General features: G+C 47.7%; 1 protein-coding gene across 2 annotated transcripts in view; it reads right to left on the bottom strand.

The window, feature by feature from the left end:
• LOC142256055 (uncharacterized) overlaps nucleotides 1-25,060 on the bottom strand; it is a 59,302-nt gene that overhangs the window by 13,379 nt on the left and 20,863 nt on the right. For both annotated transcript variants that reach the window (XM_075327557.1, XM_075327556.1), the window contains 2 exons: nucleotides 9,598-9,939; nucleotides 8,250-8,353 (listed from right to left, as the gene is read on the bottom strand). In XM_075327557.1, the coding sequence (XP_075183672.1) occupies nucleotides 8,250-8,353; nucleotides 9,598-9,919 (426 nt within the window). In that variant the 5' untranslated portion in view covers nucleotides 9,920-9,939. The remainder of the gene's footprint in view (nucleotides 1-8,249; nucleotides 8,354-9,597; nucleotides 9,940-25,060) is intronic.

Here is a 25,060-nt window from a genome sequence, read left to right on the forward strand (position 1 = left end):
CCGGCAGATTGGCGGTTTCGGAGGGGTGACGGAGTGCACCTCAACGACATTGGAGTGGATTTATGGGCATTGGGCCTGCAGGATGGTGTTGAGCGAGCTGTTGGTGTGTGGCGGGTCCAGGCCACGTAAGGTGTCACGTGGTCTGTCCTGTGGCCGGGGGGGGTAGGTCTGGTCCAGAGGTTGGAAGTGACTGGTAACTGGACCGGGAGTCATTGTCTCGGTATGGTGGCTCTCGGTTCCGGGATGTGGCAGGCACGGGGTTCTGCCAAAGTGTGGGGGTGTCAATCCGTGGGTGATTGGCACCTCGTCTCTGGGTCGGTGTGTTGCAGCCAGGGGGAGTAGTAGTTATGGACTGGGCCTGCCCCCGGGAGGGTCATGTAATTGGCATTGTCTATTGTTATGTGTGTTGTTTTGGGTCGCCCGTTGGACAGCGTCCCTAAGGTGCTTAGTTTGTGAACAATAGGCAATAAAAGGCTGCTGTGGCCATTTGAACCAAGTCGCATGCAGTCCGTGTGTTTATTTATAGTATAAGGGGTTTGGTAACACAGACATCACGACCGGAGAATACTCCCTCAGCTGGTCAAGACAGCCATGGATCCCCTGGGGAGGAGGGGCGACATGACCAAGGGGGAGTTAGGGAGTGATGGGGTTAATAGGGACAGTTTGCTTGGCAGGCCTAATATGGCATTAAGGGGTGGTTTAGCTTGGGAGGAAGAGGAGGACTAGGGAAAGGGTTAGTCTGGGAGAGGAGGGGGTTACCTCCTCTTCTTCTTCCGGACGCCAAGAGATCCCCGCCCACCCTCCCTTTTTTGTGTTGTCATCTGGGGGACGTGGTTTGGGATGTTGGGATGTTATTTGTCACAGCGCCGGGGGGGGTAGGTCTGGTCCAGAGGTTGGAAGTGACTGGTAACTGGACCGGGAGTCATTGTCTCGGTATGGTGGCTCTCGGTTCCGGGATGTGGCAGGCACGGGGTTCTGCCAAAGTGTGGGGGTGTGCATCCGTGGGTGATTGGCACCTCGTCTCTGGGTCGGTGTGTTGCGGCCAGGGGCAAGGGGAGTAGTAGTTATGGACTGGGCCTGCCCCCGGGAGGGTCATGTAATTGGCATTGTCTATTGTTATATGTGTGTTGTTTTGGGTCGCCCGTTGGACTGCGTCCCTAAGGTGCTTAGTTTGTGAACAATAGGCAATAAAAGGCTGCTGTGGCCATTTGAACCAAGTCGCATGCAGTCCGTGTGTTTATTTATAGTATAAGGGGTTTGGTAACACATACATCACGACCGGAGAATACTCCCTCAGCTGGTCATGATTTGAACACTCATAACTACTTTTTACTGACTTACTAAAGCACTAAATTAGTTTTGTAACCTTATTGAGCTTTGAACTTCATAAGCAGGTGTATCTAATCATGAGAAAAGGGATTTAAGGTGGCCACTTGCAAGTTGTTCTCCTATTTGAATTTCCTATGAAGAGTGGCATCATGGGCTTCTCAAAACAACTCTCAAATGATCTGAAAACAAAGATTATTCAACATAGTTGTTCAGGGGAAGGATACAAAAAGTCTCAGAGATTTAAACTGTGAGTTTCCACTGTGAGTAACATAGTAAGGAAGTAGAAGAACACAGGTACAGTTCTTGTTAAGCCAAGAAGTGGCAGGCCAAGAAAAATATCAGAAAGGCAGAGAAGAAGAATGGTGAGAACAGTCAAGGACAATCCACAGACCACCTCCAAAGACCTGCAGCATCATCTTGCTGCAGATGGTGTCAATGTGCATTGGTCAACAATACAGCGCACGTTGCACAAGGAGAAGCTGTATGGGAGAGTGATGCGAAAGAAGCAGTTTCTGCAAGCACGACACAAACAGTCGCCTGAGGTATGCAAAAGCACATTTGGACAAGCCAGTTACATTTTGGAAGAAGGTCCTGTGGACTGATGAAACAAGGATTGAGTTGTTTGGTCATACAAAAAGGCGTTCTGCATGGAGGCAAAAAAACACGACATTCCAAGAAAAGCACTTGCTACCCACAGTAAAATTTGGTGGAGGTTGCATCATGCTTTGGGGCTGTGTGGCCAATGCTGGCACCGGGAATCTTGTTAAAGTTGAGGGTCGCATGGATTCTACTCAGTATCAGCAGATTCTTGACAATAATGTGCAAGAATCAGTGACGAAGTTGAAGTTACGCAGGGGATTGATATTTCAGCAAGACAATGATCCAAAACATCGCTCCAAATCTACGCAGGCATTCAAGCAGAGGAAAAATTACAATGTTCTGGAATGGCCATCCCAGTCCCCAGACTTGAATATCATTGAACATCTGTGAGATGATATGAAGCGTGCTGTCCATGCTCGGCGACCATCAAACTTAACTGAACTGGAATTGTTTTGTAAACAGGAATGGCCAAATATACCTTCATCCAGGATCCAGGAACTCATTAAAAGCTACAGGAAGCGACTAGAGGCTGTTATTTTTGCAAAAGGAGGATCTACAAAATATTAATGTCACTTTTATGTTGAGGTGCCCATACTTTTGCACCGGTCAAATTTTGTTTAAATGCGGATTGCACATTTTCTGTTAGTACAATAAACCTCATTTCAATCCAGAAATATGACTCAGTCCATCAGTTATTAGATATATGAAACTGAAATAGCTGTTGCAAAAACCCAAATTGTTATACAGAAAAAAGGTTAACATTAATAGGGGTGCCCAAACTTTTTCACATGACTGTATTTCGGACACCCGTTACAGATAGCATAAGGCCCTTCGGGTTTTGGATTCATATATAGAGCATGAGGAAAGAAACTATTACATTTTATATATTTAATCTAAAATAGAAGGCAGTGTTTATAAAAATATACAAGAATTTACAAAAGGGAACAATACAAATACAGTATACAGTTACATAAAATAGAAAGGAAAAATGAAAGATTACTACACCTGGATACGGAATATGGCCCAGATATACAGGAGAGGCACCCCAGGAAATGGACAATCCTATACACAGAATGTAAATCCTCTGGGCATTGACGCAGAGGGTAAGGAGACATTGTCTTTTATTAACCTCTGTCCCACCCGCAGCCCCCACCTCTGCTGACATCATGTAAGGGAGGGGGTTTTCCCTCTTCCAAAATTATGGAATCCTCACCATCCTCATATCTCCGTGGGGGGGCATCCCACGCGGACGATATTACCCTCATATTTTATATTATGATTTTAGCAGAAGGTGGATACCACACTAGGGGGATCCGGTATGTGCTTTTGGGCAGATATTAATTTGTGGCTCTTCCGTATGTCCTACGAGTAAGCTGAAATATGTGATATGTGCATTATGGAATTTTGAGATCAGCGGTATGCCCGCCATATCTGGGGGACATATGTATTTCGCGATATTAATACTTCCCCAACGGAGACAATACGGCTGCCCTAGCCTTTTTATCTTTTCTGCAGGAAGCTTGTACTCTGCCCCTGTGTATACAGATTGTAGTCGGAGCGTCTCTTGCTATGCAGGGGGTCTTTGAAGTACTAGAGAGAGGTGTTGTAAGTTAATTAAAATGTATCCGTTACATCCCCTGACAAGGAAAGCTTTTGCAGGCTGTTAATTTGGCAGGGCCCTGGAGGGAGGGGGAAATCACTCCTGATCCAGAGACCATTAACATATCTGCTTATATTTTCATGACAGTCGAGTTTTTGTTACCGCCGTATATGTAGGCCAAACCAGGAGTGGAAAAATCAAAGGAAAAGAATAATAGAAATGTCGAGGGCGGGGGCCAGCTTTCCCAGTCGCGGGGGCTGCTCGGGGAGATCGCACTCGGATCCGGTGCCTTCTCCTCAGTGGCTCGAGCGGGGCCGGACCCGGGGCTCGAGCAGCGCTCCTCGCCCACGAGTGAAAACGGAGGGGAGTTGGATTGTCGGGGATGGATGGAGTGTTCGTGACGCCACCCACTGGTTGTGGTGACGGTGGGCACCACTGGTGCTGGTGACGGGGTTCCCGGGAGCGATGGCGGGGAGCAGCTAGGTGTTGGCCGCTCCGTGGGTAGGGGCTGTTGGTCCCGGGGCCCGGTAGGAGGTTGGATTCCTCAGGATGGGTTTTGGCAGGGTGCAGGATCGCGGTGCAGCGCAGCGCGGTGCCAGACGGCACTGGTGTACTCACTCAGACACAAACGGACAGAATCTCTGGTAAACTAACCGGCTGGATGGACGGAGCCCGCAGCCAGCTGCGGTGTTCTCCCTGGATGGGTTGATGGTGGCTGTTGTTCCCTGCACCTGTGTTTTGTGTTTTGACTCCAATGCCTGGGCACCGGTAGTCCGCTCCCCGACGTATAGGTGCCGGAGGAGCCCGTTTGCCCGCAGACGCTGGCCCTTTGGATCTCTGGCCCTTGGCAGTGGCACTTATCCGGAACGGTTGGGCTGTTGCCTTCAATCGGGACTTAGGTGGGAATGAACCCCTGAGGTCCAGACCGCAATCAGAGAATTTGACTAGAGGTTGGCTTTAAGCCTAGTCGGGGTCTGAGTACCCTGCCTGGTGCTTGGCTCCAATCTGCTTCCCCTTTCGGTACCGGCGGGCGACCGCCCGACCCCGGTCCTACGGTTCTGCTGACCTTCGCCAACTCCTGCAGACGGCCACCACCGTCTGCCGACCTTGCTGGATGTGCCTGGGTTTAGACCCAGACACCAACAGTTTTCACTCCTCACTCACTACAAACCACCACAGGACTGACCACTGTGTTTTTCCCGCCTCCAGGCTGTGAACTCCTCGGTGGGCGGGGCCAAACACCTTGCTCCACCCGACCTGGTGTGGACATCAACCCTGGAGGGTGGCAACAAGGGTTTAATGTTTGACTGGTGTGCCCTGTCCAGGGAAGGGGGGTGGCTGGTGTTGTGTAGTGACTTGTGACCCCTGGGGACCAGGGCGTCACAGAAACACGGGCACCACGTCTGCATTTTTCATCCACTCCTGGTTTTAGCTTACAAATAGTGAGGTAAACAAACAATACTCATTGTGGGCATGTGGCTGGAGGTTCTTCTTCCTTAACTGATCTTACATCTTGGCCACAGTGCACATTTGTTTCACATAAGAAAAGGTAAAATTCTATAAATTACTTTAATCCAAGCTCAATCTATCGCTATGGAAAAGAAAAAAAACAAATCATTCCTTTACACTAAATAATGACTTTTTGCTTCCCTTCATCTCATACTCGGCAGAGTGGCACGTGCATTAAGATCTACAGGAGACCTTACACACGACAAAAATACAACAAACAATACAAATATGGGGGAACACTGGGGACACTAACAGTGGGACCTAGCTCTAGTGAGAGGGGTAGATCGGACACCTCCTATTCTCATCAATAGCTGTCATTACTCTCTTAGTCAGGAACCTGAGAAACCCTATAGATGCCCTGACTACTGAGAGGCAGGTGAGAGATGCTAGCCTCACAACTGCACTAATATAACAATAATAATAATAATAATAACCTTTATTTCTATAGCGTCAACATATTCCGAAGCGCTTTACAATTCAGGAGGCTCATATACATATACATATCATATACATAAACATATACAAACAAGTAACAATTATGACACAAGGAAAGGTAAGACAAATCGGGGAAAACAGCAACAAAAAAAGGATAATGTCCAGCTACTGGAACACTCCTTCACAAGACCTTCCACCAAGGCGGCCAGAGAACAAATGGATTTGTATCTTTAGCAAGGACTGCTGGGAAAACACTACTACTTATAGCTGAAGGGGCATGGCTACAAAGCAGCTGCATCTGAAATGGTCTGCTGGGAACTGCTGGCAACAAAAATCATTAACTCCTAAGGTCCTAAAGGAAATTAAACTACATTTAAATATAGAACCTAAGATGGTAATGAGTGATTCTAGTCCTGAACCTGTCACTAGTTTTCAAAGATAGAATTGCCACGGTCGTCTCTCTATCATCAAATGTTCACATAGATGAAAAGGTTTTTGAAGACATCAGAGAGAAAAAGGTAAAACCCAACTTTTATGGATATAATATACCGTAGGTAAAGGCAGCATTTTGGTTGTACGGGCAAAGACTCTGCTTCCAGTGATTTATCACTTAGAGATTCTATCAGAATTGCTTCTCCCAGGAAACAGTTTTCTCTGCTACAGATCTGGCAGTGACGTTTGTGTACATTGTCAGAAAGCTGCTAATTAGTGGTGCTGGTGGATTTACAAAAAATGGTTTACTAGGAGGCAGGAGACACTTAAGCTGGGTTCACACATAGCGACAGCTACAACGACGTCGCTGTTACATCACCATTTTCTGTGACGCAACAGCGACCTTGTAAGTCGCTGTTATGATCGCTGCTTAGCTGTCAAACACAGCGACGCAGCAGCGATCATAACGACACGCGTCGCTGTGCTTCATGTGCAGAGAGAGCAGGGAGTCGCGCACACTGCTTAGCGCTGGCTCCCTGCACTCCTAGCTACAGTACACATCGGGTTAATTACCCGATGTGTACTGCAGCTACATGTGCAGAGAGCAGGCAGCTGGCACTGGCAGCGTGAGAGCGGCGGACGCTGGTAACGAAGGTAAATATCGGTTACAGCTTACCCTGGTTACAGCTTACCGCAGCTGCCAGACGCCGGCTCCTGCTCCCTGCTCACTTCAGTTTGTCGCTCTCTCGCTGTCACACACAGCGATGTGTGCGTCACAGCGGGAGAGCGACGACCAAAAAATGAAGCTGGATATTCAGCAACGACCGGCGACCTCACAGCAGGGGCCAGGTCGTTGCAGGATGTCACACACAGCGACAGCGACGGGACGTCGCTGCAATGTCACAGAAAATGGTGACGTAGCAGCGACATAGTTGTCGTCGCTGTCGCTGTGTGTGACACCACCCTTAAGGTACCGTCACACTTAGCGACGCACCAGCGATCTGACCTGGCAGGGATTGCTGGAGCGTCGCAACATGGTCGCTGATGAGCTGTCAAACAGGCAGATCTCCACAGCGATCAGAGATCACCCACCAGCGACCCATGTAACGACGCTGTGCTTGGTAACCATAGTACACATCAGGTTACTAAGCAAACCGCTTTTCTTATAGTTACCTGATGTGTTCCATTGGCTATGTGTGCAGGGAGCAGGGAGCCGGCTTCTAGAAGCTGCAGACGCTGGTAACCAAGGTAAATATCAGGTAACCAAGCAAAGTCTTTGCTTGGATACTCGATGTGTACCTTGGTTAACAGTGTCCGCAGAAGCCGGCTCTCTGCACATTCAGATCGTTGCTCTCTCGCTGTCAAACACAGCGATGTGTGCTTCATAGCGGGAAAACAACGACCAAAAAATGGTCCAGGACATTCAGCAACGACCAGCGACCTCACAGTAGGGGCCAGGTCGTTGCTGGATGTCACACACAGCGACATCGCTAGCAAGATCGCTGTTGCGTCACAAAAACCGTGACTCAGCAGCGATGTCACTAGCGATGTCGCTTAGTGAGACGTGGCCTTTAGTCCACTTAATATTTTCATGATGCTGGAATCTTCCTTCTGCTATCAATCCCCTTGGGCTTCCTGATGATCCGATGACGGGCGGGGAAACGCGTCGAGGCCATACAAATAGCATCAACCTGAGGGAAGTACATTTATCCTCATTTGTTTTTTGATTGACATGCTGTAAGTGTATTGTGGCAGCAGATGTCATTTGTTCTGTACCTGGATTACTGACATTGAGGTATTTATCCTCCAAGTACAAATTGAAAATGATGTATCAGGTACAGAAGTTATCATTATATTAGTAGGGCTATTTAGGGAGAGTGAGGGTCAGCCGTCGAGGAACGGGGGCGCCCAGCTACGTTAAGGCGTCATACCCTCCGTTGATAGGCAGAGCCAGACACAGTGACATATTAGGGTCACTGGAGTGCAGAGAGGCTTGTACTGGCTTGTCATTTTGTTATGATCATATCTGCCTACATAACTTGAAAATTTTGGGCTGTACCTGACCTATAGTAGCTCTCTTTTTTATCAATAAGTATTTGAGCTACCTTTTGAGTTTTTGGATTAAATCACCTGGGCGATTTTAAAATTATTTAATAAAGATTGATTTTTAAAAGGGATTGTATTGCACATGAGTTAATCACTTAATATTTTCCTACTGATTTGATTTCATTGAAACTGAAAAACACAGCTCAATAAGCGACGCATCATTGGAATCAGGGTCTCCGCCCTTACATCATACTGATTACATAGCAAAAACCTGCTGTCATGTGTTTACCATGCTTACCTTTACTTGTTTCTGTTGGACAGGCGGTTTTGTGCTCATCATTACTGGGTTCTGTTGGATGGGCAGTTTTGGTTGCACTTGGTCCATTTTTTTAACAGTGGGACCTACCAGATATAATTAAATTCATTATTTATGGGGTTTTTTTTCTTCCACAACTATTTCATATTGTTTTGCGTGATGCAATAAAGTAATCGTAATCTGTAATCAAAAATCTGCAAGGTATGTCAGATATAACAAAATAATTTCTGAAGCCTAACGGTGAAAATCAACATTGCACACACTGAATAGTATATACTTAGAGGATTTAATTTTGGGAACTGACAACTGAACTCAGCCAGGCAATTTATAAAAGGTGGTTGGGCTCTTCTAAGGATGCCAATATATCGTCTAGACTAATGTATCCAAATTAATGGCGCAGGTGCCCTTTTAAATCACGTTTGGTCAGTATATTTTTGTGATACTAATACATGATAATGTGGTAGTAAACTAATTTCTACAGGTTTCTATAAAGGGGTGGATCACTAGTTAGCATTACTGGCCACATCAATATAATAGTCAGAAATATGGCTTTTCTCAAATACCTTGTGTTGGCAATAGTGCCTTTGAGCAGCACTATTGTCCCTGTCACATGACTCCCGGGCTTCGTCACCTCTGAAATCCGGTGATGTCACGTCAACATCCAGTTGACCAGACATCACCGAGGTCAGCCCCAGTCTCAGTGAGTGACTTGGCTGTGGGCGGAGTTTCAAAGGTCATCACAGCCCAGCATCTCGCACCATCCCTCCTTCACTGCAGAGCTCTGCAAACAGAAACGATGCTGGGCTGTGATGTGCGGTGAAACTCCATCCACAACCCAGTCACTGAGACTGGGGAGGACCTTGGTGATATCGGGTCAACTGGAAGTTGACGTCACATCACTGGATTTCAGAGGTCATGGAGCCTGGGGTCACGTGATGGGGATGAGCGACCACAATAGCGCCACTCAGAGGCACTATTGCCAACACAAGGTATTTGAGAGAAGCCTTGTTTCTGAATGTTATATTGATGTGGCCAGTAATGCTAATTAGTGAACTACCCCTTTAACATGTGAGTCGGTACAATACCAGTAGACAGTGTATATGTTTGGCAGCATCCCACACAAAAAGATGTATATAGAGACTTCTAAAGGATGGTGAATAAGTTATACTGCAGAAGGCGCAACTTGTATATCCAAGAATAGAGTAGCCCAAAATGTCATCAGAATGGGACAATTTCATTGAAATCCAAAAACAGAAAGACATTTGAAATGCATAAAGGTGAGTCACGAATTTGACGTACCATCATCAGTAATTACAATGTTAATGCCTACCTGAAGGTGGTCCAGATGAAGGTCCTGCTGATCCTCCTGAGATCTGCTCTTTTTCTTCAGGTAATGTGTTCACACCTGAGACCACTACATGATGTTCTGAGGGCGATTTACACCTTATTATTTGCTGTCCATTTATATTTTTGACCTCAACCAAATCGTTCATGTCATTTAATAACGCCCTCATTGAGGTGAAGCCGTAATTTGACAATTTAAGATAATAGCCATGAACCTGACGGAAGAGTCCACCAAATTCTGCAAAAGAAACTCCTTCTTCTTTGCCATATACGACAACGAAAATCTCCGACTTCAGGATCTCATCCATGGTTTTCAGTTTAGGAAACGCTGTAAAAGAAAAGAAAGTTTATATAACGGGTATCAAAAAAAACCAAAAATCAAACAGCTAAAATATTAAAAGGGAACCTTTCAAATAAAAAAACACTACCGTCATAGTGATAAGACTGCAGGTAAATGGCAATTTAGCACCTTAAAGACATTTGACGTACACTTTCATTTTGGTTGGGAAGGGGGTCCCACAAAAGTATGTATATTTATGTCATCAAGGCACAATAAAAAAGAAAAATACCAATAAATACCATTATTTTTTGGATTATAAGACACACTTTCCCACCTTAAAATTTGGGAGGAAAATAAGGGGTGCGTCTTATAATCCAAATGTTGCTTACCGGGGATGGTGGAGAGGTGTTGCAGGATCAATGCCGCGGGTGCTGTGAAGTAGCTGCGCTTTGCTGGGTGCTCTGCTAGGACTGTGGGCACCATCCTGGTGTGGACTTCAAAATAATGGTGCCCGGAGTTGGTGTATTCGCAGATGGAGCTCTTGGTCAAGATTTCATCTGTGCACGCGCCACCTCCAGGCGCAAATCTCCTTTAAGTCCACTGCTGGGAGATCAATGGGCCGAAGGCAGCGCATGCGCAGATGAGATCTTGAGCCAAGAGCACCGACTCTAGGCGCCATTATTTAAATTCCGCACCACTGACATTTTCAGGATGGCGCCCGCAGCCCCAGCACATCGCCTGTCGCTACAGCGCAGCGCCTGCAGCATCTCCCTGTTCCACCACTGCTCCTGCCTCCTGTGACCACCGATGCCACCCGCTCCTGGCAAAACACCACCGAATTATAAGACTGACCCAATTTTTTTTTTTTAAACTTTTTTTTTCCCCTCTAAATTTCGGGTGCGTCTTATAAACCGAATATGGTACTTATATTTCTGCAAAATTAAACGTACACTCTAGGTATAACTGCGTGAAGAACAACTTGATCTATAAAACTGAAACACTAATTAACCCCTTCAGTAAACACTTTAAAAAAAAAAAAATCGTAGCAAAAACTGTCTTTTCATAGTTCAGATGACCGTGTAATAAAATGGGATAAAAAAATCATATGTAAATACCGTAAATATGGTATCGCTGAAAATGTCGCTATCCTGTCCAGCAAAAAAACCAAGCCACAGTATAGCTCAGTTAGCTCACTTACAGGTAAGTCTGCCACTGGCACTGCAGACTAACGGTCACGTGCATAGGAGGCACGTCAGACCATGTGGGCCACCAGCTAGCGTTACCGGATGCCCGAGGACTGATAGGACAGAGACTGACCCTCACAGTGCCAAAATACAGGTGTACTGAGATACGAATACCTGGTACTGGCGCCTAGCCCTGATTAACTCTGTCCTAACCACATACGCGCAGCTACCACAAACACTGCATTAAAATGGCGCAGGAACCCAAGCATACATGCAGCACAGTCTGCTCACTGAGCTGCAGCAATAGACAATGATGCTGGCGCCCGAAGGGCATGATTACGGACCTTTTATGGCTGCCTCCCTGGCCTAGGGCACATGGCATGTGGTAATGGCGCCGGTTGCGACCACCCCGCGGCTGCCACGTCACCGCGACCAGTCAGCAGCCATCGTGTCACCGCGAGCCAATCAGCGTCCGTCGCATCAGCGATGACGTCACGCACATGCCTGGAGAAGCTGCGGGAACCCGCGCATGTGCAGTAACACTAAATGAGCACTTAGGCTCAGGATGGTACAAGACTCTACTCACCTGATGCCTGTCAGCCCGACATATCGAGCAACGGACAGGTGGCGCTGCGGAGTCGACCAATCCCAATGTGGGAGTCAATGATGGGACTGGACCGGTTCGGGACTCAAAAGGAGACTGAACCATAACACCAAATAATTCCAACTAGATGTGAACTCCCTTCTGAACTTACCCTTTTTGAAAATGAAAACTTTGGGGCCAAAGCAACATTTTAATGGAAAAAAAAAATGTATTTTTTATTTGACTGCCCAATGTTTTACAATTCCGTGAATCACTTGAAGGTTAAAATGACTCGCAACACCCCAAGATGATTTCCTTGACAGATGTAGTTTCCAGAATGGGTTTACTTGTGGGGGGGGGGGGGGGGGGTATCTGCTGTTTTGGCATGTCAGGTGATCTTCAAATGTGACATGGCATTCATAACTTATTCCAGCTAACATGGCCAATTCTGGGGTCATAGTCAAATGGTGCTCCTTCCTCTCTGAGCCCTGCTGTGCACCCAAACAGTAGTTTTCCGTCACATATTGGGTATCTGTGTACTCAGGAGAAATTGTCCAACCAATTGTGTTGTGCATTCTCTCCAGTTACCCTTGTGAAAACGCAAAGTGTGGGGCTAAAGTAACATTTTTGTGGGGAAAAAGTAAAATTTCCTTTTCCTTCCACATTGCTTTAGTTCCTGTGAAACATCTTAACGATTAATAAACTTTGGTGCAATTTTTGTGGAGTGCAGTCTTTAGAATGGTGTCACTTTTGGGGAATTTTCTGTTACCTAGGCTTCTTGCTCACTTCAAATGTGATGCGGTTCCCTACCCCCTAAAATTGCTGAAATGTAATCGTTGTAACTTCCTAACGAAAAAACATTTAAAAAATTGTGCAGATGTAAAGTAAATGTGGTAAATGTTTTTTTTTAACTATTTTGTGTGACACAACTTTCTAGTTTAAGGAAATAAAAATTTAAAATTTGCTAAATTTTTGCCAAACTTTCGATACATTTCACAAGCTCCAAAAAAATTTGCCCTAAACTTGCCACTGTTATGCCACTGTTATGAAGTACAATATGCCACAAAACAGTCTCAGAATTACTGGGATCCGTTAGAAACGTTCCAGAGTTATTACGTCGGTCAGAATGGTAAATATGGAAAGGTCAGGAAGGTGAAAACAGGCTCTGGAATGAAGGGGTTAAACATGTTCAACAATATATTTAGGAAATGAGGCTATAGAGAGAAAATTAAGTGATATAGCTCTCTTCCAGTCATCGGGCGGTGCAGGGAGCTGTTGCATCAGAAATCCCTCAGCTCTTTATAAGTGTTCTTTGGACTGGACTTCTTTGACTAGAGTTCTCTTCCTATCTGCTTCTCACACCCACCTTTCTGAGTCCCCTTACCACATTACACTTTCCAAAAGCTGATGCAAATTGATTTGAAGGACCGTATCCAGCACTCTGTGGCTATTGGATGCGAGCCCTTATAGCCAGCATCTGCGACCCTTCTTTTGACTGGCTGGTCTGGTGTTACGACATCGTTAATGCGCTACACATGTGAAGAGCATCAATAGAAGGCAAGGAGTATTAAATGGCCAACCATATAGTCAGAAAAAATCATCAGGACCATTGTCATTATAATATAAAAACTAAGAAAGTTTATTAGATACAAATTCAGACAATGGTAAAATCACATTAATAGAAAAAAACATGATAGATAGGAGAACAGTCCCAGACAAATAATCCCAAAACGCACTGCCCCCCGAAGAAGCAACGCAAAGCGAAACGCGTTGGGGCTTCTCCCACTAATATCTGGACTTCTGCCCTGGCACTATTTAAGCACTTTTGCACTTTGTAATGGGTAAGCAGCCTTGTTCTAGGGACAATTTTTTGTATTTGCAGTCAGAGGAACTTCCTCTACTACATCTTCTGGGTGCTGCTTGCCCATTCTTTGTATATGCCTTTACTACATTGGGTTGATGTCCTCCTGTTTTGGGATTATTTGTCTGGGACTGTTCTCCTATCTATCATGTTTTTTTCTATTAATGTGATTTTACCATTGTCTGAATTTGTATCTAATAAACTTTCTTAGTTTTTATATTATAATGACAATGGTCCTGATGATTTTTTCTGACTATATGGTTGGCCATTTAATACTCCTTCTCTTTTGCCTTCTATTGATGCCTTTATGGAGTGGCCGTACTTTATTTCTATTATATACCCCATCTGTCACCTTGAAATTTTTGATTACACATGTGAAGAGCTGCGAATGTCAGGAGTGAGGTAGCGGTTTTCAGGGCTTGCATATGATGGCCACATATGACTGAACTGGCTGCTGGACTGGGTCCTACAAATAGACTAAACACGAGCTCTGTTTGTCATCCCTCTCACTTAGTCCACAGGCCAATATGTGACGCCCTGGACTAGCCAGGTAGTCACAGTTCATGTCCCACACAACACCGGTCCCCTAAAAAGGAGTCATCAGCCAACCACAAAAACCCTAGTCACCTCCCTCAGTGCTTGATGAACACACTAGGGGGTGGAGCCAGGTGGTTGGCCACGCCCACCAAGGAGGTCAGAGGGCCTGAGCAGGAAAAAGTAAACAGTCTGAGTCTAGTCTAGTCGGAGTTGAGAGTGAGTGAGGAGTGGAGAAGGTGAGGCCTGTGAGAAAGGCCAGTGACAGTCTAACAGGTGTGAGGGTCGTAGCCTGAACATCTTGGCTAGGAGGCAAGCGGTGGCCTCAGCCTGCAGGAGCCAGGAAGATGGCTCGGTGGAACAGTGGTGGACCAGGACAGGGTAGTGGCCCACCGGTACCGACCCGGGGAACCGACTCGGAAACCGGAGCACACAGGGGGGTACTCAGACCCTGAAACGAGGTCCAGAATCCACTGGACTGAGTTAATTAACTGATTGCGGTCTGGACTATAGGTCCTTTCCCACCCAAGTCCCGACTGAAGACAACAGCCCACCGAGGGGGATAGAAAGCCACCACACAGGCAGAGAGATCCCACGGGCCAGCGTCAGCGGGCAAAAGGGCTCTCACGACATACACAAAGCCAGGGAGCGGACTCCCATCGCTGAAGCGCAGGCAGTCTACAGCTACACAACACGGTGCAGAAGAAAGGCAGAGACCACCATCCGGATGGCGGACCCGACCGCAGCCGGCTGCGGGCACCGACCACCATCAACTTGGTTTACCAGAGACTTGTGTGTGTGTTAATAACAGTGAGTACAACAGTGCCTTCCGGCCGCGCACATCGCCCTGCACTGCCCAGCTATCCCCAACGGGTCCCGGGGTCATCATCCCTGCCCACGGAGGGGTTAACATCTGGATGCACTACCATCTCCCCCTGGGTGTCCCGTAACTGCAGCGGTGGTTTCTACCTTCACCACATCCCGTGGGTGGCGTCACGAACTCAAGCGCGGCTCCGGCCGTGCATCTACCTAACCCCCACCGAAAGCGCCAGCATCCCCTTTCAGAGCGAAGTGACTCCGGGTCCGGAGGCGCTCGAGCCACCCACCAACAAGCCTGGATCCGAGCAGCGCGGGGCGGTACAAATACGTTGCCTGTAACTCATGCCGGATCTCATGCCGGACCAGCAGCTGCCCTCAATGCCCACGGTTACATATGCGCTTGTGATTTTCATTTTTTGACTAACAAAATAATGACATCGCATTCACAAAAATAGATTCATAGTCAGAGAGAGAATGACTAAAATGTTCCTCCAGTCTCAGAGGCAGCTAAATCTGAATCATTGGCTCAACCACATTAATCAGCTTTCAAGTCTCTTTACTAGTATGATCAAAGGGAAAGGCTTATTGGTATTAACTATTATCTGAACTTTTAGCTTTTCAGCTCAGTTGCCTCTCCCGCTACACCCAAAAATACATTTAAAAACTGAAATTTTCATTGGGATGGAGTATCAGATCTACCTCTATGCACCATATAGGCATTTATCGTCTGTAGCCTTTTGGCCCCTACGTAATGTTGGCTAACACCTGTCCCCCTCTTCGCTTTCCAATTTTGAAGGGACCGGCTGTATTAGGTTCTCCCATCAGCTCTTAGGCCTCTTTCACACGTCCCTGAAAAACACGCACATTTTTAACGGACGTGTCAAAGGTGCGTATTGCCCTCGGTGTGCTATGTGCATGGCCTACGTGTGTTCTCTGTGATAGCACACGGAGAACAGGAACTTTCTGCTCACCTGTCCCTGGCGTCGCTGTCCGTGGTGCTGATCTTCGTTCTCTGGTCCTGCCGCCTCCCCGCTGCTGCTGCTTCTGGCCACAGTGAAGTGAATATTCAATGAGCATAAGGAGCGGCGGTCGGTAGCAAGTGACAGCAGCGGCAGAGACAGGAGGTCTGGAGAAGGTGAGTAATGTTTTGTTTTTTTATCTCGCAGACACATGTCTTTTCTCTGGTGCGTGTCACACGCAACACATCCGTGTGGTCCGTGTGTGTTACATGTGACAGGTTTGCGTTCCGTGTGACACCCGTGATGCGGGAGAAAAAAGGACATGTCGGAGTGAGAAACACACGGACACACGTAAGTACGGAACGGACACACGTTCCGTCCGAAAATACTTACGTGTGTCCAAAACATTAGGAATACATAGGTCTACGTGTGTACGTGTCTCCGGTACGTGAGAAACCTGCCAAACACATACTGGAGGCACGTACTTGTGAAAGAGGCCTTAAGAAGAGAACGAAAGATGGGACATTTTAAAGTGAAACACCTGAACTTTGTTTCCAGGTATCTAAACCAGACACAAGTAAGACCCAGTCACTGAATTGGGGCTTCACCGCAGCTCACTGGCGCTCCTACTTACCACCAGTAAACTCCACCATTTACACACGTGGTCAAAATTGTTGGTACCCCTTGTTTAATTAAAGAAAAACACACAATGGTCACAGAAATAAACTTGAATCTGACAAAAGTAATAATAAACAAAAAGAAAAATCTATGAAAATGAACAAATGAAAGTCAGACATTGCTTTTCAACCATGCTTCTACAGAATTTTAAAGAAAAAAAAAAAAACAACTCATGAAATAAGCCCGGACAGAAATGATGGTTTCCTCCTCAATTTAATATTTTGTTGCACAACCTTTTGAGGCAATAACTACAATCAAATGATTCCTGTAACTGTCAATGAGACGTCTGCACCTCTCTACAGGTATTTTGGCCACTCCTCAAGAGCCAACTGCGCCAGTTGTCTTGTGTTTGAAGATTGCCTTTTCCAGATGTCATGTTTCAGCTCTTTCCAAAGATGCTTAATAGGATTTAGGTCAGGACTCTAAGAAGACCGCTTCAGAATAGTCCAATGTTTTCCTCTTAGCCATTTTGGGGTATTTTAGCTGTGTGTTTTGGGTCATTATCCTGTTGCAAGACCTATGACCTGCGACTGACACCAAGCTTTCTGACACTGAGCAGCACATTGCTCTCTAGAATCCCTTGATAGTTTTCAGATTTCATTGTACATTACACAGATTCAAGACACCCTGTGCCAGATGCAGCAAAGCAGCCACAGAACATAACAGAGCCTCCTCCATGTTTCACAGTAGGAAGAGTGTTCTTTTCTTGATATGCTTCATTTTTCTGTCTGTGAACATAGAGCTGATGTCTCTTGCCAAAAAATTCCATTTTTTTGTCTCATCTGTCCATAGTGCTTAATATTGACACAAGGCACTCCCGAATTGATGCTGTGATTCTTTATTAGAGATTAAATGTGCATAAGAATGTTTTCGGTCTCCAGTAGAGCTACATCAGTTGCACATTAGAAGACTTGAGGGTGCCTGTGAGTAGCGCGGTATCCACCGTTCTTATGCACATTTAATCTCTAAAAGAATCACAGCATCAATTCGGGAGTGCCTAGTGTTAATATTAAGCATCTTGGCCTTGGAACCTATAGAGCACATTATCTGCCATCCTAAGGAAGTGCCATTGATTATATTCATTTCATCTGTCCATAGGACATTCTCCCAGAGGCTTTGTGTCTTGTCAACATGTAGTTTGGCAAATTCCAGTCTGGCTTTTTTATGATTTATTTTTTTTTCAACAATGGTGGCCTCCTTGGTCCTTGGACCTCCCATGAAGTCCACTTTGTCTCAAACAACGATGGATGGTGCAATCTAACACTGATGTTCCTAAGCTTGAAGTTTACCTTTAGTCTCTTAAGATGTTTTTCTGGGCTCTTTTGTCACCATTTGTATTATCTATATCTTTGATTTGTCATCAATTTTCCTCCTGCGGCCACGTCCAGGGAGGTTGGCTACAGTCCCATGGATCTTAAATTTGTGAATAATATGTGCAACTGTAGTCACAGGAACATCAAGCTGCTTGAAGATGGTCTTATAACCTTTACCTTTAACATGCTTGTCTATAATTTTCTTTCTAATCTCCTGAAACAACTCTTTCCTTCGCTTCCTCTAGTCCATGTTGAGTGTGGTACACACCATGTCACCAAACAGCACAGTGAGTATCTGTAGCCCTATACACAGGCCCACTGACTGATTACAAGATTGTAGACACCTGTGATGCTAACTAGTTAACATATCCCTTTTGTCACATTATTTTCAGGGGTACCATCATTTCTGTCCAGGCCTGTTTCATAAGTTTTTTTTTTTTAAATTCTGTGGAAGCATGGTTGAAAAGCAATGTCTGACTTTCATTTGTTCATTGTCATAGATTTTTTATTTATTATCACTTTGTCAGATTCAAAGTTATTTCTGTGACCATTGTGGGTTTTTCTTTCATTAAACAAGGAGTACCAAAATTTTTGACCACATGTGTAGCACCTTCTCAGCAGGATCCTCATGACTTCTTGACACCTAACCTGATAAAGGGCCTTTTGATCCCAAATGTGATGGTATTTTTTGAGTTTGGAACATTTCAATAAATCTATGATTTGAGGCAAATGTATAAGACATTGGAGTTCTGTTCTGCTTTTCTCTATACATAAGGAAAGGGGGTTTGTCACAGATTGGGCAGCATAATCTTTGTGACAGATCTGCCTTTACGAGGGTTGGCCCAACAAGAAAACCCTTTTTAAAGGGATTAACAGACACCCATCTGCACCACACCGACCATTTATAATACCTAAACGGTCAGTGTGGTGCAGATGGGTGTCTCCGTTCTCCGGGTACGGTGCCTCCTCATTCGACCATCTTTGTCTTCCTTCTTCTGAAGCCTGAGTGCATGACGCGTCCTACGTCATGCACACAGGCCAGCATTGAGGTCCTGCGCAGGCGCATTTTGATCTTCCCTGAGCAAGGCAGATCAAAGTATTGTAGTGCGCATGAGCGGGATCTCAATGCCGGCCTGTGCGCATGACGTAGGACGCGTCATGCACTCAGGCTTCAGAAGAAGGGTGACAAAGATAGCCGAAAGAGGAGGCCCCGCACCCGGACAACAGAGACACCCATCTGACCCATCTGCACTGTACTGACCGTTTATGTGGTGTGAGACTGTGACCGGGGTTATCTATGACGGCCGGTATGTCTCGCCCCGGTTGTGCTCACTCCATGATAGAAAGGAACTCCACTCCGGGGTTAATGCTGTTTCCCTACAGGCTTCAGGAAGGGTTAAAAGGAAACAGGAACGAGGGCAGGTGTGCCGGGTGTGAGGGAGTGATCACATCTCCCTGAGTTCTCTGCTGGGAAGGCACATATGTACTATTGTGGACTTGTTCTTTGGATAATAAACCGTGTGCTGTGAACCTTGGTGCCTGGATCCCGTGTCTTCTGCAGCGCAGCCGACGACGCTACCTCACATATGGTGGAGAATCGGCGGGCATGACAGCCGGTGAGGTGTAGCATTCATCCCTGGTGAGCCAGCTGCGCATGTCCTGGATTCGAGCGGCTATACTACAGCCCAAACCCGGCGACGCCATGGAGGACATACTAAAGCATTTGGCTCAGGCTAATGCACAGCAGCAACAGGCTAATGCACAGCAGCAACAGGCTAATGCACAGCAGCAACAGACCAATGCACACTTGCTCCAATCCTTGCAAGTGCTGAAAAAAAAATTCCAAGAACAGATGGATCAGGCCAATGCACGTCAGCAGCAAGCCTTGCAATTGCAGGAAAAAAGGCACCAAGAACAGATGGTTCTCCTGGCCAAGTCGATCCGTACCGGACCGGCAGCAACAACCCAGGGACCGGGTGACGACGGCAGCGTCCGGAAAGCGGTGAGACAAGCGTTGCAAAAGATGACCCCGGGTGATGATGTGGAAGCGTTCCTGGTGGTGTTTGAGCGGGTGGCCGAGCGGGAAAAGCTGCCGACCCCGCAGTGGGCTGAGGTATTGTCGCCCTATCTGACGGGGGAACCCCAAAAAGTGTACCTGGACCTCTGTACCGAGGACGCCATTGACTATGTGACCCTGAAAGCCGAAATACTGGCTCGGTTGGGGGTGAATACCTATGTACGGGCTCAGCGGGTAAATCAGTGGTTCTTTGAGGAAACCAAACCTGTACGCTCCCAGGCCTATGACTTGTTGCATCTCGTAAAAAAGTGGTTGCAGCCTGACACTCTGAGCCCGGCGCAAATGGTAGAAAGGGTAGTTGTTGACCGTTTTGTATGCACTTTACCCGTCACCATTCAACGGTGGGTTGGACAGGGCGACCCAAGTACCCTGGACCAATTAGTATGCCTGGTAGAGCGGCATGTGGCTACGCAGGACTTGATACGGGACACTGAGACTTTGCGTACCGCCCGTCGGTCCGGCCCCTCCAAGCCTAGGGCCAAGGACCCACCGCTGACACCGGTGCGGGAGTCCGCTACCGTCCCGTCTGAGGCCGCACCCTCCGTCCCTGAGGTCCGGAAAACTATGTACCCTAAACGACAACTCGTCAAGGGGGTGTCCTTCCCTATTAGATGTTGGCGGTGCCAGTGGGTGGGACATATGGAAGCCCAGTGTCCCCTCACCACGGAGCCCATGGATTGTGCGGTTACCCGACGGGGTTCAATGTATGCTCAGGTGGTGTGTACCGCTGACCTGGTCTACCCAGAGACTGAGCCCCACTTGTGCCAAATACAGGTGAATGGATGTCCGGTTACAGGCTTGTTGGATTCCGGAAGCTTAGTGACCCTTGTGCGATCAACCCTAAGGGCTAAAGTAAAGGCCACAGGACGTACCGTGGGGGTGGTTTGCATACATGGGGACCGCCGAGACTATCCCACGGGGATAGTCACCATCACAGCACCTTGCGGTCAGGTGCAACATGAGGTGGGACTTATTAATACTCTTCCCTATGATGTGATCCTAGGAAGGGATCTGCCCTATTTTTGGACTTTATGGAAGGGACCTCCTAAGTCCCCTCAGTTATTGGTCAGTCCGGGACCTGAGCCCTACAATCCTGAATCCGGGACGCCTGCCGTAGGGGTCCCCATGATAGGGACAGGATGTGAACCTGATAGGTCGCCCCTAGAGGTATTGGCAGGAGAGGCTGAGACGGTCGAGCCCATCCCGGAGTTGGAGGCGTCCCCGGATACGTTTGGGACAGCCCAACTCCAGGACCCTACATTAATACATGCCCGGAGTCGGGTGACAGTAGTTGACGGGGTGGCACAGCTGCCTGGTGCCCAGGTAAGATACCCCCATTTCGCTCTTAAGCAGGATTTACTCTACCGGGTAGATGAAATACGGGGCGTAGGGGTAGAGCAGTTGGTGGTGCCCCAGCCGTATCGCCGGCGGGTCCTCGACTTGGCTCATAAACACCTGATGAGTGGTCACCTAGGGGTCAAGAAAACGCAGGAGCGAATATTGCAAAGGTTCTATTGGCCCGGGGTCTTTGGGGAGGTAAAACGGTTCTGCGAAACCTGCCCGGAGTGTCAGCTTACCGCACCCCTGACCCACTTTCGCAGTCCGTTGGTACCGTTACCCATTATAGAAGTCCCTTTTGAACGGATAGGGATGGATCTGGTGGGGCCCCTCGTAAAGTCTGCTCGAGGGCACCAGCATATCCTAGTGATCGTTGACTATGCCACCCGGTATCCAGAGGCGATACCCCTCAGACATACTGCAGCAAAGCTTATAGCTCGGGAGTTGTTTGCTGTGTTCTGCCGGGTGGGGTTGCCCAAGGAGATCCTTACGGATCAGGGGACTCCATTCATGTCTAAAGTGACCAAAGAACTATGCCGGCTACTCCAGATCAAGCAGTTGCGTACGTCTGTGTATCATCCTCAGACGGATGGTTTAGTGGAACGATTCAATAAAACCCTGAAAACCATGCTAAGAAGGGTGATTTCAAAAGACGGGAAAGACTGGGATATGATGCTTCCCTATTTGATGTTTGCCATACGAGAGGTGCCACAGGCATCCACGGGGTTTTCGCCTTTTGAATTGTTATACGGGCGACATCCCCGGGGATTGTTGGACCTGGCAAAAGAAACCTGGGAGCAGGAGCCCACCCCCCATAAAAGTGTGATTGAACACATTTTGGGTATGCAGAACCGCATAAGCGCGGTCATGCCAATTGTGAAGGAGCATTTACAGGAGGCTCAGGCCGCGCAAAGCGGCCGCTACAATAGACAAGCCACCGTGCGGACCTTTAATCCCGGGGATCGGGTGTTGGTATTGATCCCCACGGCGGAGAGTAAATTCCTGGCTCAGTGGCATGGCCCCTACGAGATAAAGGAAAGAGTCGGGGTGGTTAACTATAAAGTATTGCAGCCCGGTAGGCGGAAACCTGAACAAATATACCATGTCAACTTATTAAAACCTTGGCAGGAACGGGAAAGCCTGATGGCTGTTTTTTCCCCACCTCCCTCCTCTTCGGGTCGTTCACATCCGGCTCCAGCGACCTCCGGAGAGGACGAACCGGAAGTAAGGATTGGAGAAGCCCTCACCAAGCAACAGAGGCGAGAGGCCAGACGGTTGGTTCAGCAGAACCCCGATGTCTTCTCTGAGCTGCCCGGTAGGACCAGTCTGATACGACATGATATTGTCACCGAGCCCCACCTGAAGGTACGCCTGAAGTCATACCGGGTACCGGAGGCTCGACGACAAGCCATATCGGAGGAAGTAAAGACAATGTTACGCCTGGGGGTCATCGAAAAATCCCGGAGTGAATGGGCTAGTCCGATTGTCCTAATACCAAAACCCGATGGCTCCTTAAGGTTCTGCAATGACTTTAGGAGATTGAACGAAATATCCAAGTTCGATCTCTACCCCATGCCCCGGGTGGATGAGCTGATTGATAGGCTGGGACAGGCGCGATATTTTACCACGCTCGACCTGACCAAGGGGTACTGGCAGGTGCCACTGACGGAGTCCGCCAAGGAGAAAACCGCTTTTGTTACGCCGGAGGGTCTCTTCCACTATGTTGTCTTGCCTTTTGGGTTACATGGCGCTCCGGCCACGTTCCAGAGGTTGATGGACTTAGTGCTGGAACCCCACCAGGCGTATGCATCAGCGTACCTGGATGACATCATATTTACAGCTCCGATTGGCAGACCCACTTGGAACAGGTACAAGCGGTGGTGGACGCGCTTCGAACAGCCGGATTGACAGCCAATCCCAAGAAATGTGCATTGGGACTCACGGAAGCCCGCTACTTGGGCTACGTGATAGGCCAAGGAGTGATTAAGCCCCAAATTAACAAGGTTGAGGCGATCCAGAAGTGGCCTAGACCCCTGACCACGAAGCAGGTTAGGGCCTTCCTGGGTATCGTGGGGTACTACAGGAGGTTTGTAAAAGATTTTGCGGGACTATCAGCCCCCTTGACGGACCTTCTCAAAGGCAAGAAGTCCGTCATGGTGCGCTGGACTCCGCAGGCCGAGGACTCCTTCCGGGCCCTGAAGGAGGTCCTGTGCAGACAGCCCGTTCTGGTCAACCCTGATTTCCGGAAGGAGTTCATAGTACAGACTGACGCCTCGGAGGTCGGCCTGGGGGCAGTGCTGTCTCAGGTGGTTCAGGGGGAGGAACACCCCGTCACCTTCTTGAGTAGGAAGCTCACCCCTCCCGAGCGGAATTATAGCGTAGTGGAGAAGGAGTGCCTGGCGATCAAGTGGGCCTTGGAGTCCCTACGCTATTACCTGCTGGGACGGCAGTTTCGCTTGGTGACGGATCACTCTCCATTGGTCTGGATGAGGTCCGCCAAGGAACGGAATGCCCGGGTTACCCGGTGGTTCCTTTCTCTGCAGAACTTCCGGTTTACGGTTGAACACCGGGCCGGTAGGTTGCAGGGCAACGCCGATGCCTTGTCCCGCGGCCCGTGTTTGATGGCAGGAGTTCAACCCCGCACGCTTGAACTGAGGGGGGGGGGTATGTGAGACTGTGACCGGGGTTATCTATGACGGCCGGTATGTCTCGCCCCGGTTGTGCTCACTCCATGATAGAAAGCAACTCCACTCCGGGGTTAATGCTGTTTCCCTACAGGCTTCAGGAAGGGTTAAAAGGAAACAGGAACGAGGGCAGGTGTGCCGGGTGTGAGGGAGTGATCACATCTCCCTGAGTTCTCTGCTGGGAAGGCACATATGTACTATTGTGGACTTGTTCTTTGGATAATAAACCGTGTGCTGTGAACCTTGGTGCCTGGATCCCGTGTCTTCTGCAGCGCAGCCGACGACGCTACCTCACAGTGGGTATTATAAAGTCATTTCTACGCTCTATACAGCGGCCTGGGCTCTTATATACAGTATGTTAGAATGCTGTATATAAGAGCCCACTGGTGGTGGCCGCAGCTTATAATCATCAAATCTGGTGACAGGTTCCCTTTAAATAGGCACAATGTTCTCACAGTTTGGGAACCCAGTTGGGGGAAGGTGACACAGGCGGCCAAATGTAGGATGCTGTAATGTTTACATGGTAAGCTGATTAGCATTGTTCAACTGCTCTATGGTCTATGAGAAAAGAGAACAAATACAGAACGGTTCAGTTCCCATAGTCACTAACGTCAAACATAGAATCACTGTGTGTGTGTGTGTGTGTGTGTGTGTGTGTGTGTGTGTGTGTGTATGTCTCTGTGTGGGTGTGTCTCTCTGTGTGGGTGTGTGTGTGTGTGTGTGTATGTCTCTGTGTGGGTGTGTCTCTCTGTGTGTATGTCTTTCTGTGTGGGTGTGTATGTCACTGTGTGTGTGTGTGTGTGTGTGTGTGTGTGTGTGCGTGTGTGCGCGTGTGTGTGTGTGTGTGTGTGTGTGTTGAAATTCAAATTCCCCAACTTCATTGAGTTTTCAAAAAACAAACTGGATTTGCTGTTAAGAACTTTTATGCAAACATTAATACTAGGGAGCCTATAATTGCTTGGAGACTACACGTGGAGAAGAGGAGAGCCTAGCTGATCACAAGGGCTTCCAACCTACAAGGGAGATGATATTGCACTCAACAGTTTTTGATATTTCCTAGTATTTGGTTTTGACAAAACTTCATTCCTGGATTACATGCATTTTTGCTGCATTTCTTTTAGGCCTGTTTCACACATCAG

The sequence above is a fragment of the Anomaloglossus baeobatrachus genome, chromosome 11, assembly GCF_048569485.1.
Source record: "Anomaloglossus baeobatrachus isolate aAnoBae1 chromosome 11, aAnoBae1.hap1, whole genome shotgun sequence".
Classification (NCBI taxonomy): Eukaryota; Metazoa; Chordata; class Amphibia; order Anura; family Aromobatidae; genus Anomaloglossus; species Anomaloglossus baeobatrachus.